General features: G+C 36.2%; 1 protein-coding gene across 3 annotated transcripts in view; it reads right to left on the bottom strand.

Annotated features, from left to right (window-relative positions):
• The window catches only part of TRIO (trio Rho guanine nucleotide exchange factor), a 249792-nt gene that overhangs the window by 76900 nt on the left and 159606 nt on the right, over positions 1–13286 (bottom strand). For all 3 annotated transcript variants that reach the window (XM_088130970.1, XM_088130969.1, XM_007420371.4), the window contains exons 28-33: positions 12005–12097; positions 7733–7844; positions 4406–4596; positions 2994–3095; positions 1922–2064; positions 43–142 (exon numbers count right to left, since the gene is read on the bottom strand). In XM_088130970.1, coding sequence (XP_087987096.1) covers positions 43–142; positions 1922–2064; positions 2994–3095; positions 4406–4596; positions 7733–7844; positions 12005–12097 — 741 coding nt within the window. The remainder of the gene's footprint in view (positions 1–42; positions 143–1921; positions 2065–2993; positions 3096–4405; positions 4597–7732; positions 7845–12004; positions 12098–13286) is intronic.

Raw genomic sequence — 13286 nt, 5'->3', positions numbered from 1 at the left:
ACAAATACAACAAAATAAGCAAGTTCATTATCTTTGTTTTACCTTATCACTATCCAGCGTATTTTGGGAGGTTCGTGATGCAATTGAAATAGTATCAGGTTGACTGCTACCCTCTCCTTGACTATCCAAGTCTTCTCCATCTCTGTAAACATAAAGTGTTACAAGTCTACAATAGAAATTTCTTAATATTCATCACCATATACAATGAAATAGTTTGATAATAATATGCTATTAGGAAACCTATATGGAAGAAGTCATATATGATTTTGCACTGAATTTATAGAGTTTAGCTTTTCAGCTCCATGAACATAGCTTGCCCATAATATAAACTCCAGAAGGTTCATAAACACTAGCAATTGTGCAGGTTCACACTAAAATACTAACAATATACAAAAATGAACTGCACAAAGAGCAATTAATGTCATGCTGTCATGGAAATTATTGATCTCAACCATTCTTTACAAGAAATCAATACATTTACATTATTCAATATAAGCCTGGTAAAATAGCCTGGGCAAAAAACATTAAAAAGGCCCTCCAAATCAGTAGATATTTACTGACATGTAGAGAGCCTTCCAGACAAAAGGATTTGCTAGAAGCTATTGTCAAAGCAGATAACAATGTTCTGACAGAGAAGTAATTAAGTAGTAAGAAGTATAGGCTTAATGAGAGTAGAAACAAGCTTTGTGTGATCTTGAAAAAAAAGGAAATTTTTGACAACTATTTTTTGTTCCCAATAAGGTTCGCAGGAAGGTGATATAAGGGATACTGATGATGTACGTAAGCAACTTTATAGAAGTGCTTGCTTGTTGGCAAACTTTTATCTTGTCTTGATAAAAAACACTTGGTGATCACAGTACAATAAAGCAACTTCAAAGCAGTGTTCAGCTGTTTGGTCCAGGTCAGCATTTAGAAATTCAATACTTTTTAGAACTATGTATTCTGAAATTTCAAAATCACATAATTATGGAATGCTCAAGAGCCAGCATTTCATGACCTGAAATTTACTCTAAGATTCATTTCAAAATATAGCATAAGAAAAGCGCTAAATCAGACAACCCCCTGCTCAGTTCAACATTGTGCTCCTGCAACGGCTAGCAAGATCCTTACGGGCAACATAAAACAGAATAGTGTAGAATGGCATTCTTCTGCTCATTGTTCCTTAACAAATGGTATTTATAAATATGCTGTAACAGGCATTAATCATATAGTAACTGATTAGTCATCTTATGTTCCATGAATCTCTCCAATTCCTTGTTGAAAGCTCTCCAAATTAATGTATCATGTGATTGCAAATCCCACGGTTTATCTCTGCATCTTTTATCTATCTTGAGTGTCACACCAACATGTGCTACTGGATTCTAAGATTTTCAGAGAGTATGAAAAACATATCCCTAGCCACTTTTTCTACACTGTAGTATTACAGATTTCTATATGTACCAGTATTTAATGGTTAGTACTTTATTTGGTATGCACTTATACCTAAGGACAATACAAGACATTGTATTATATGTCTTCCTTCCAGATTTTTTTCCTAAAGAGTTCAAAACCCTATAATCTTTCTCCAGAGAAGTTGCTCCACTCCCATTCATATTTAATGTTACTGCAGCTTTCTAAATTCTACAGCAACCTTTTTAAGCAGAGTGATTTACCATATTCAAATTTGACAAGTATCTGAAGAAGTATCTACATCTTGAAATGAGAAGCAGAACAAAAATCAGAGACACATGCCTGGATTCAAGGTTCTGACCTTAAATGTGTTTTTACTTAATATCTTACAATTTAGTATCATGATCCAGAATACCATTTTTTTTTTTAAAGTACAGAATGTACTTCCCCAAAGATAGTTCAGCCCCTCTGTTAAGATGGATTTCATAAAAAGCAAGAACCATTTCCTGCAACAGACTGGGCTTCTACTAACCTTCTTCCCTTTTGTTTTGTTGTTGGGGCAGTTTTAGGAATGTGGATAGGCTCTTTTAAGGCTCCTTTGAGATGAATTGTTCTTTCCTGTATTACTTCTCTGATATGTTTGATCCAGTCTTGTTTGTTCTCAATACTGGAAGCCTTGAAGATAAAGAATAATTTCTTGTTTTAGTATATCATTAAAAATAGACTTTTAAAAAGCCATGCTCACCAAGTAACAGAATGTATTAAAGAAGAAGAATACAGATCATTTGTAGCAATATTTTTGTTCTTTAGCTCTGAAAACTGAAGGATACCCATTTCTTCATTAAATTTATTGTTTTTAAGACTTGCTTTATGCATTTTACATCTTTAATCTATATACAAGTGTCCTGGGATCATGACAGCAAGTCAGGAACCTATACTGCAATGGACGATCTACTAGAGGTGACAGAAAATCATATTCAAAATTTACACACAGATACTCTAGTTTCTTGGCACAACTATATCCACAAAAGTTTGTGTGAGTTGCTAGGATGGCACACTGTTCACAAAACTGTCATGTCTCATTGTTTGCAACGTTCCCATGGTTAAGTTACATGAAATCACTCAAACAAACTTCCAGATGAAACCTTGTACAAACCAGCAGTTTTGAGAAAGGGAAGAAAAAATAAATAAATAAAAAGAAACCTACTTTGGCACTCCTAAATACTGGTATCCAGAAATAGCTGCAATCCATTACCTATGGCATACTGACTTTGTAGGCCTATTGCCAGCTATAGGGACTTCAAGACATGAGTGATGCTTTGAATTTTGGGTATTATAAGTCACGTCTGTTGAAAAATGAGAATTCAATTGAACAAAAAGACACTTAACACCAGGCATGGGAACTCTCAGCATATAGACTGCAAGTAGCTTCCAGCATTCTGAGACTGTACCATTAAAATTCAGTTTTAAAATGGCCGATTTTCAGTGGCACAATTTTTTTGTTTTTGTTTTCCAAATGCCCCTGTGTCAGAAGGCTGAACTGCATGCTTTGAACCCTCAGAGGTTGCCCACTCTGCTTAGAAATATTAATACCTCCCAATTACCTTTAGCACAATTTTATTGTCTGAAGTAGGAGTTCTTCCAACCCACAGTGCAAATTTACAGGGATCACCTTCTACATGCTCTGTGACACCCAACTCAGAGGTCTGAAAATTAAGGGAGGAAGGAATAGTTGTTAGTTATGGGAAAACGTTTTATAACATGAAAAGGCATTTTTAATGAATTAAAAAAAAATCAGTTATCTCTTAACCACCAAAAATGTTTGGACAAAAGTAAAGTAGATGATAAGCAGTTGTGTGAGATACTTATTATTTCCTGGCTGGCTTCAATTTCCCAGCCCTTTGGTTCTTTCTTATACTGTAGATAACTTTTAGTTATTCCCTTTGCTTTGCCAATCACTAAAACCCTATTAAATAATTTCTAATTTCCAAAGACAGTTCTGACATAATCTTAAATAAAGCTTTGTTTGGAATATTCTGAGAGCAAAGAGTTGGAAAGCTGACTGAATGAAAACTTATTAATAAAGCATGAATGATGGATCTGTAATCCAGTATAATATCAAGTGCTCATCCCACAATCCCACTAGATGGACATAATTAGCAGCTGCTAAAAGTTATTGATTTATAGGTTGAAATATACATTAGACTCCGTTCTAATCTATTTTATTAGTGGTCCAATGAGTACTGAGGTAAGGTCTCTAAAAAGATGCTGCAGCTTATTTAGAACACTTAGTCGCCTATAAAAAAATTAAGATCTTTTTTCCAACCTAACTGAAGTTACCTGTAGCCCTATTTAGCAGCTGTTCTTTCTCTACTTCTTTTCTGTATTCTGTTATGAGAGGCTGAAAAGGCTATTGCAAAATAAAACTCTACACAGAAGAAAGAAAGGCTTTCAATGATATCAGTCAAGAAGCAGAATAACAGAATTATTTCAAAACATTATTTCCAAAGTTGTCATATTTAGATTATATGCAGATGATGATCATTCTCATTTTACATGATTCAAAAGAATAACTTCATCAGGCTCTTCATCAGTATTTCAAATTCTGACTTAGGACCAAACCAATCATGTTTCATTGTATTAATCAAAAGTTTCCAGGCAAATTGGAATGACCGGCAATATATGCCCTTGAAATATTCTTTTTACTGTAGACCTGTTTCATGATTAAAGAATAATGCTAGTGGTATATCCATCTGCTTACGGGAATACTTTTCAAAATATTTCAGAATCTATTCCTTAGTGTCCAAAAGAGTTACCAGCCTCTTTTCCAGTTATATAAACAGTGGTATATTCAATCATCTGCTTATGTCTTAACTCAACAAACAAACTGGAGTTGTTTTAAGGGAAATCTGAGAGCAATTCACTGCATTTTGCAACATTTGAGCACACCTGCTAGTTGTTAGCAACTAGACTTCGCTTTGCTTTTTTCAGTGTAGTAGTAATTTTTCAAACTTACAAACAACTTGCTTTTGTAGATGTATTTACTTCTTCCACTAGAGTCTTTCACTTCTTTACTAAAGACAAGTGACATCTCAAAAAGAAAGAGATGTCTTTCACGCCCTTTCCGGATGAGAGTTTTTGGATCCCATACTTGGAAGGATTCCTGAAGGATGAGTTCTCCCTGAGATTCAATGTTCTCATCAAAACCTAGGAAGCAAGTTGGAGGAATTCAAGGAAGGAAGGAAGGAAGGGGGAGAGAGAAAGAGACATGGGTGTATGCTGGAACTTAGTGCATTTTCTTATAATAGTTTTTTATCGCTGTTCCAGGAAGTCCTTAGAAGCTTAAAAGGTCTTGGAAGCTGTCATTTAATACTCTCATATAAGGTTTATATCACCAATATTTCCTTTAAATTATACCTAGAGATTGGGTGTATTCCACTTCATGAGGGAGAACTGTATTCTCTAACATCTGTAGTTTAAGCTCCATGCAGACTGCATACAGACAGTCCTCACTTACCAACCATTTGTTCAGTGACTGTTCGAGTTATGATGGTGCTGAAAAAATATTTCTGACCTTTGCAGTGTCCCTCAGTCATGTGACTGCCATTACAGTCAGTATATGTTGTCCCGTGCCTGACCTGTGGTTCCCCCCCGCCTTGCAGAACAGAGAGGTTGGAGAGAAAAGGATTGCAAGAAAGTAAGCTGTTTGCTCTTCTACACATTGAAAGCAATGCAATGGTGCTGGCAGCCCAGGGCTGGGAGCCACGGGCATGCTACACAAGCAGCTTACAGTACTCTCTTGAAATCTCTTTCTCTTCAATCTCTCTGCTCTGCGAGTGGGGGACGAGAAAAAAAAGCAAGCAATTTCTGTAGGCAATCTCTCCTTTGCCTGACCCTTCCCCCTGCCCCCAAGCGCAGAGCGGAGAGACTGGAGAGGAAGAGATTTCAAGAGGTAAGCTGTTTGTACTGGTGCAATCGCATTGCTTTCGATGTGTACAAAACAGTAAGCAGGCACTTGAGCATTCCAAAGAGCAGGGGAGTGGTTAGGAGGCAAACAAAAGCTGAAGATGTGAAACTCAGTAGTCTTGTCTCTTTCCAGCCGGAAAGGACAGTCATGGTCACATGATTTCCCACTTAGTGACTTCTTCACTTAGCAGCGGAGTTGCTGGCCCCAATTAGGGTTGTTAAGCAAGGACTATCTGTAGATCTACCAGACCATGTTATAAGATTTGGTGGCAAAGTATAAAGATTGCTTGGCAGATGAGTTGCCTTGGAAAGCACTTTCTTACAATTGCAACATTGTAAAACTAGTCTCTTTGATTTAATTTGCAATTATAATCATCGATATTTAATTAATTGGCTATTAGGTACTAACATTTTGACATTTAAGTAACATTTATATATTGGAAAACTAATGAAGTTAATATTTTTCAGAAAAAATAAGTAGCGACGTGGTCTTTTTCTGTTGCTCTAAAAGATAGGATGAAGCAAGCAGCAACCTAATCCAAGAGATGTCACATACCACTTTGTCCCAAGAAAAATATTTCCCTTGGCTTTTGTACTACTTTCTAGATGAAATCTTAAAACAACTAGAACTTGATACATGTATGGTCAAATTTTAAATTTTACATCTGTCCAAACAGAAAGGCTCTCAAAATTGTCCCCCTTACCACATTTTAGAATGAATTAGTTCCCAATCAAAAATGTTTTCTAGCAATCTAAAAATTCCTTCATTTCAACCTTTTATGTGTATATTGTTTAATGTAGTACTAAATTATGTTCTTAAAACAGGAAACATGGCATTCTGTGTAAAGCAGCAGAGTCATCATTTCTTAAATAGTCATTTGGAAATGATCTGTTGCCTTCATCTGAATTGCCAGTCATTATAAAGAACTTGTGATACTGGAAGAAATCTCAGTTATCCTTAGCATTATGAGGGCATTGATTTATTAAAGCCACATAACAAATATTTTATTTAAAATAAGGATGCAGCCAATATAAAAATCTGCATTAAAATGTATATACGAGCCAGATATCAAAATATTAAAACATAATTCTGACAAAAAAGGTAAACCAATATTTATATCATGACTAGATGTCTCCCCAAGCAGAAAATACATGTATTCAGAAATAACAAAAAATTATTTCTAATGATCACCATAATCTGTCAAAGAACTAAAAAAACAGATGGATTATGAGATTTAGAGATTAGTTTCTTAAATGAAATGCTTTCATTTACCACATCCACATGTCTGCTACACAAATATTCAGCATCATTTGTTTGAAAGAATGACTGTGAAAGAGAAATATTAGAATATTTCATACAGTCTACCCACATATTTCTTGACAAGGTGACTATTAATCTTGAATTCCACACTTATTCCAACAATTCTGTTTAATGCATCTGTAATAACAGCCTCACAAACTTTTATTCATATTTGGAGGCTCCAACTGGAACATGTCCAAAAGAAGTGAAACACCATGATAGCAAATAGAAAAATTATACTGTCTGACTATATGTGAGAATCCATCAAGGAAGATGTTATGATAGTACTCTTTCCGTTAAAAATATTTTTTAAATTTCTTAAATGTAATGTGCTGTCCTAATTTAGATGTGACAGCATAATAAATATAAAATTTCACTGTCAACCCAGGTTTTTCAGAGGCCATTAAATGTTGAATTAAACGCTTTTGTTTAAAATTGCAAACATTTAATGGCCTTTCAACAGACTGACAAAAAATTCTAGATGGAACCTTGCTGGAAGAGTTGAATCAAGATTAGAATGGTGAGGCCTCTTTTATTGTTGTTTTACTTGTGAGCTGACAAATGCATAAATTTGCACACCTACATATTTTTTTGCTCTGCCTGAATAGGATTCTACAGATCTACTTCCTACTACATTTAGGCATAATTTAGTGGTAGTTCTAAAAGTAACAAGTTGCCCAAATTCAGGTGACTTTAGACCAAATTTGCTGCTTAGTAATTTTACCACAGGAACTAATTACAAGAGGCTGACTAGCTGCATTCTTCTCCATTGATAAGAAGAAGAAGGAGGAGGAGGATAAAAAAGTTTTTCCTTAGCCATGATCAAATGATAAAATGGATTTGGTTTCAAGTACTTTTAACCACAGTATGATTATAAGCAATGTCTCTTGCAAATTACTTTTTCTATATAGAACAGCCATGTTTCTCAGGTTACAGGGGAAAGAAAAGAAAAAAAACCCTTCAGAAGATGTTTCAGAAGATCAAGAAATGGCTTTATATAAGCCTACTTTAAACAAGCTTTTGATAATTTCTTAGGAATAAGGGAGCACACAGAAAAGTAATGACCATAAATCTTACCTTCCAGCATACTGAGATGCATGGCATCATTGGCTCGCTTTGGCACACTCAGCATAACTTCTAAGCCATCTTTAATCTCACCTTTACCCTCTTCACAGCAGGTGAGTAGCTCCTGTAAAGGTACCACATCACTATTCAATCTTTTACCCCTATTAAGTCTTAGTTTCCCAAAACATATCATTGGCGGCCTTTTAATAAGATGCCAGCATTCAAACTTGAGATCTTATGGACACAGGTGTGTTCCTAACTGCAACAATGCCAAAACAACAAAGTGGGCATTGTGATAACATGACACAAGTTCTGCTCTTTCATACTTGTACTGTGACATCACACATAGGCACATGAGGGTTGGGGTATATATCATAGTGAACATTTAGTTATTTGATGCACCCTACGTATGTCTATGTTTCAGAGAAATTAAATGGGAGGCTTGAAGCCATTAACCAAATCACAACCTACTCCTCTACATTAAAAGTATCTGTAACCAATTGTTTAGGATTGGTGGCCATATCTGAAGTCTTGAAAGCATCTTGTGGGTGCCCTCATAAAATGGCTGCTACACAAGAAAGTAAATACCAGTTTGCCAGAAAGAAAACTGGCGATGTTGTCCCCCACCAACATGCTTTACCTTAATGATGCTCTCTGCCATATCATTTATATTTTTCTTTTTCTTCATGGGCAGATTAGCATACAGTACTTAAAAAGAAAGCCATATTTATTTTCTGAGAATGCCTATGAGCCTAACACATTCTTGTAAACAAAACATTATGATAGAGGTTGGTGCTTTATTCCAATGTATTATTATTTCCTAGACATTTGGGAAATAATACAGGATTTGAACTAAATATAAGGAAAAATTTCTGCTGTGGTGCCCCAACCTGGAACATCATCCCCAAGATCAGGCTTGCCCCACCGTGCTGGCCTTCTGCAAGGCATTGAAAACGTGACTTTCCTGTCAAGCCCGGGGCCTTGTGGGTAAGCCTGCTTTTTGGTTATATTGACTGTGAGGTGTTGATATTCAGCTGCTATTTTATGCTGTGTCATGTTATATTTTTAATTATTGGTTGGGTTTTATCCTGTTTCTATTTCGTTTTAATTGTTGGCTGCCCAGAGTCATGTATCTGAGATGGGAGGCCATATAAATGTATTAATAAAACAAACAAACAAACAAACAAAACCAGGAATGAACTCTATAGCCCAGTATGAGAATTTCCCTGTTCTTCCAAATTATTGGGGAAGAGGAGACAGTGGAGAGCTGTGAAATTAAGCTACTGGCAGGGCTTTTATTACATGATGTTAGACTTGTAATTCCTAGCATCTATGGCCAGGAATTTGGGGGGGGGGGCGGAGAAAAAAAGGCCCTATGTTCCCCAATGTCACCTACACGTTTGAAAGAACTGCTAGAGGATTCAGCACGGAGGCCTAGTAGTAGGTTGAAATGGATTTGATTAAGGCTGGTTTGAACTCCAGTCAGGCTTGCATTAGTTTACAAACTTCATCAGGTTGGGAGGGCACTGATACCAGTTATACGCTCTACATACCTCTCATATTCCAATCCACTACATAACTGTAAGCCATCCCCACTGCTTTGCTTCATTGTTTAAGGAGTCAGTGTACAGGAAAACAGCACTCAGTCTTTTCATTTAACAAATGCCAACAGCTTCTCAAAGAACTTTTAACGTATTCCAGTAAAAATTACAGCAGCCCATTTCCAAATGTCAGGAGATTACTTTGTTCTTTTACTGGAACATTTAAAAAGGTTCCAAATGAGATGAATTAACTGCATCTAATACAATACAAGGAAGTTGTCTGAATATTACAGATACTATTTCGTACATAGCTCTCTAAACATACAGGTTGCTTGAGTCTCCACTACTTATTCATATGTACCTTCTACCATTTGTTAAGCCTCCTTTAATTGCTTTTCATAGGCTTTTTGGTCCCTTGACAGTATGTTGAAGAGTGCAGAAACACTGCTTTGTGATGCACAAAGTCACTTTGTTGTGGACTGCACACTTGAGTGTAAAGGAAAGATAGGCAACATTTTAAATTAAAATCAATACAGAGGGAAATGGAAATAAAGTAAGCTAGTAACAAGAGTTGATTCATGAAATCTAAGAGTGGATACAGAGTGGATACATGTTCATTTAAACATGTTCTTCTTCAGCTTCTTGACCTTACATACTAAGAGTCTGGGTTGGGGGCTATGCAGCCTAATTTCCCTGTCTATGACCTCTCAAAACCAGAATAACATAATGCAGTTAAAGTTTGACATGTACGTTGAACATAGTTCTTAAGACTTTTCTGTTGCTGCTTTTATTCTGGTTTGTTGCCATGCAAAGTTTTCCATGCACATGGTTCAACCTACAATATGGTCAGGCACCATGAAAATGTGTTTATGCTGCATGCCATTTTGGAAGAACTACATGACTAGAAGTTCTAACATAAAGCCATAGCCATCAAGGCATATGAAAAGGGAGTCAAGGACTCAGGCCAAAATGCAAATAAATAAACTTAAAAGTCTTTGCCATTCACACCATGATCATAGGTATATATGGGTCGCTTTTGAAAGTTAATGTGACTGGTAGGGAATATTATGATCAAGATTCTAACTGTTGCTCACCGTTTACAGTGCATCTCTTAAATATTATTTCATCTGTCTTAGCTCTGAATTTGTTTCCTGAGTCCAATTAATAACTGTTTGTTTAGATAATTTAGACTCACCCAATTTCATAAAATCTGGGTGGCTCATATAAAAATATCATTAATATCATAATAATCATAAAAACAATCAGATTAAAGCAATAAAAATAACACAAGACCAACAGGACGTGATAGGTTTCTCACGGTCCAAAAGCCCAATGGAATAGTTTGAAACAGCTGCTTAAAACAGCTTTTGCCCACATTCTGGGTAGTCTTTACTGCAACACTTTAAAGACAGCTCCAAGTAGTCTTTAAAGTGTTGCAGTAATCTAATCTTGAGGAAATGAAGGCATGAATAATGGTTACCAGGGCTTCCTGCTTCCAAAAAGGCTGCAACTGGCATCAGCTGGAGTAGAGCAAAATCTGCCCCGCCACCAGCTGCTCATATAGAAGCCAGGCATCCAGGAGAAACCCAACTGCAGGCCTGCTCTTTCAGGAGTACAGTCCCACTGAAAGCCAGTATAGGGGCCGCTGTAATATATGAAAGATTCTGGACAAGCAGCAAATCCATCTTGTTAAAATTCAATTTAAACTTGTTTCATCCCATGCAGTCCCTTACTGCCACCAAATACTGGATAAGAATATCCACTGCATCTCCTGTATCATCGGCATAGTGATGATAACTCACTCCAAAGTGACAAATGACCTCACCCAAAGATTTCAGGTAGATGATAAATAACAAGATAGAAAGAACCCAGGTCCTGTGGTACCTATTATAGTAGTGGCCAAGGATTCCATCAGTCATCTCCTATTACTACTGACTGACATCTGCTCAGATATGAGTAGAACTACTGCAAAACAACATCCTCCGCTACCAACTCTCAAAAGCAGTTCAGAAGGATAGCATAATCTGTGTATCAAATGTCACTGAAAGATCCAAAAAGAACAGGAAGGATGCACTTCTCCAGTTCAGAACTCAACAGTCATCATCCACAAGAGCAACCAATGCAGTTTCAATCCCATGCCTGGGCTGAAAACCTGAGTGAAAGGGATCCGGATAATCTGCTTCATCCAGGGTTCTTTGAAGCTTCTCACTGTCATTTTTAGAATCCTAAATGATGTAGTATTGGGCAGCTATTTAAATCACTACCTGCTCCCCCATGATCCTGCCAAACCACTAAAGTCCTTTGGACAGTCTCTGAATTTTACCACCATCAGCTGCTGTAGTATGCAGGCTAGGAACTTCTGCAACCCTCTCCACTATGAGACTCATTTTACCCCATTCTAGCTAATCATCTATTGTAATCTTATTTTCCCCTCAATTCTGCACTCCAGTCAAGCTTAAAGAGCCTTTTGATAAGATCAAGTGAAAGTGGCATTAAAAAAATGTAATTCTACTAGGTTCTTACAGATGGTTGTTTAGAAATCACAAATGAAATTAGGCTCAGTCGAAATAGTATATAGTGTTAGATGTCACCAGAAGTTGAGTTATTTGAGGGTATCATTACTTTTTTTTCATAACGATCCTTTATTTAGCTGTAGCCTAATAAAATGGTCTTTGAAAAAGCATATTTTTTTAGTGTAAAAAAGGTATCCAACTGTACAAGTGAAGGCCATATTGACACTCACCTTTAGAAGGAGCTGGTATTTTGTTATCCGTTGAACTGGTTTGATAAGGTAAGATGAGATTGAATTGGCCAAGCCATGCCGCTGTTGTATTTCCTGCAATAGAAGTTAAACATTTGAGAAGCAAGTATAGATTAACCAACTTGCAAAATTTGCAGGTAATTTTTTTCATTATAAAAACTGAGAGGAGGTCTCAAATCAATGCTATCATGTTCCTGATCAATGAGCAAATGTTTATGCTTGACACATAGATTAAAACTGTGGAAGCCATTTCACCACTGGCCATGCCAGTTGGGCTTCTAGGAAATTCTAGCTCAGCAACATCTGAAACCACAGATTATTCTGGTTACTCATTTTTGTTGTACGTTTATTAAGAATCCAACTGAGCCCAATGGTGATTATGGACATATGCGAACCTCTTCCATGTTTTGTTAATATGAACATGTCATTTATTAGAGTATCAAAACAGTAGTTTTCACTGGCATGTTGTGAAATATTAAGGCAATGTAAAACATCAATTCCACTACACAGAATGTTCAAGCTACTACTTACTTTTATTATATTTTGTTAAATGAATTATAGCAGGTATACCTCTGCCAATTTCTATCAGCGTGAAGAATCCTGCTTTAGATTCAAACCATTTTATTTTGCTTTACCTCTTGGTTTTTGTGTTATCTAGCTTTGTGATTTAAACTGCTCTGGGGAAAACCGTTTCCCCGTTTCATTTCGCTTCAGTACTTCAAAGCAACATTTCTGAAGTGCAATGATGGTAGCAAAAATCTTGATTTTTTAATTTATGTTTAATTGTTTTTACTTGTTGTTTATATTTGTTTTTAACTGTTTTGTTGTATACTGCCTGGAGTCATGTTTGTCAGATGGGCAGCTATATAAATCTGACAGATAGATAGATAGATAGATAGATAGATAGATAGATAGATAGATAGATAGATAGATAGATAGATACTTTGAGTTCTACTTGCAAAGTGAAGCAAGACCACCTTGCTGAGAATGAGCAAATACATTCTTTTTCTATTTGTGAACATTTTGACATATCAAAAAATATTTCGGTTGCTGTTCTGGCTCCATTCTGAATTCCATAAATAGCTGAAGCATCTTAGGATTTTGCAAGTAGAAATGTTTTATTCAGTGGGGTTTTGTGTGTGTGTTTAATAGGTATGAAATTGGGTGGCTTAGTGCTGGACTAAGAAAGTGGTATGCCAATATAAGAACTGTTTATTGATTTAAAGATAATTTATTTCTTAAACAGGCTATTCAAATCCAGTAG

This window comes from Python bivittatus, unplaced genomic scaffold, assembly GCF_059951505.1.
Source record: "Python bivittatus isolate LINGU-HERP-01145 unplaced genomic scaffold, Pbiv_v1 ctg000840_np1212, whole genome shotgun sequence".
In the NCBI taxonomy this organism is placed as follows: Eukaryota; Metazoa; Chordata; class Lepidosauria; order Squamata; family Pythonidae; genus Python; species Python bivittatus.
This window is presented reverse-complemented; position numbering and strand designations above follow the sequence as displayed.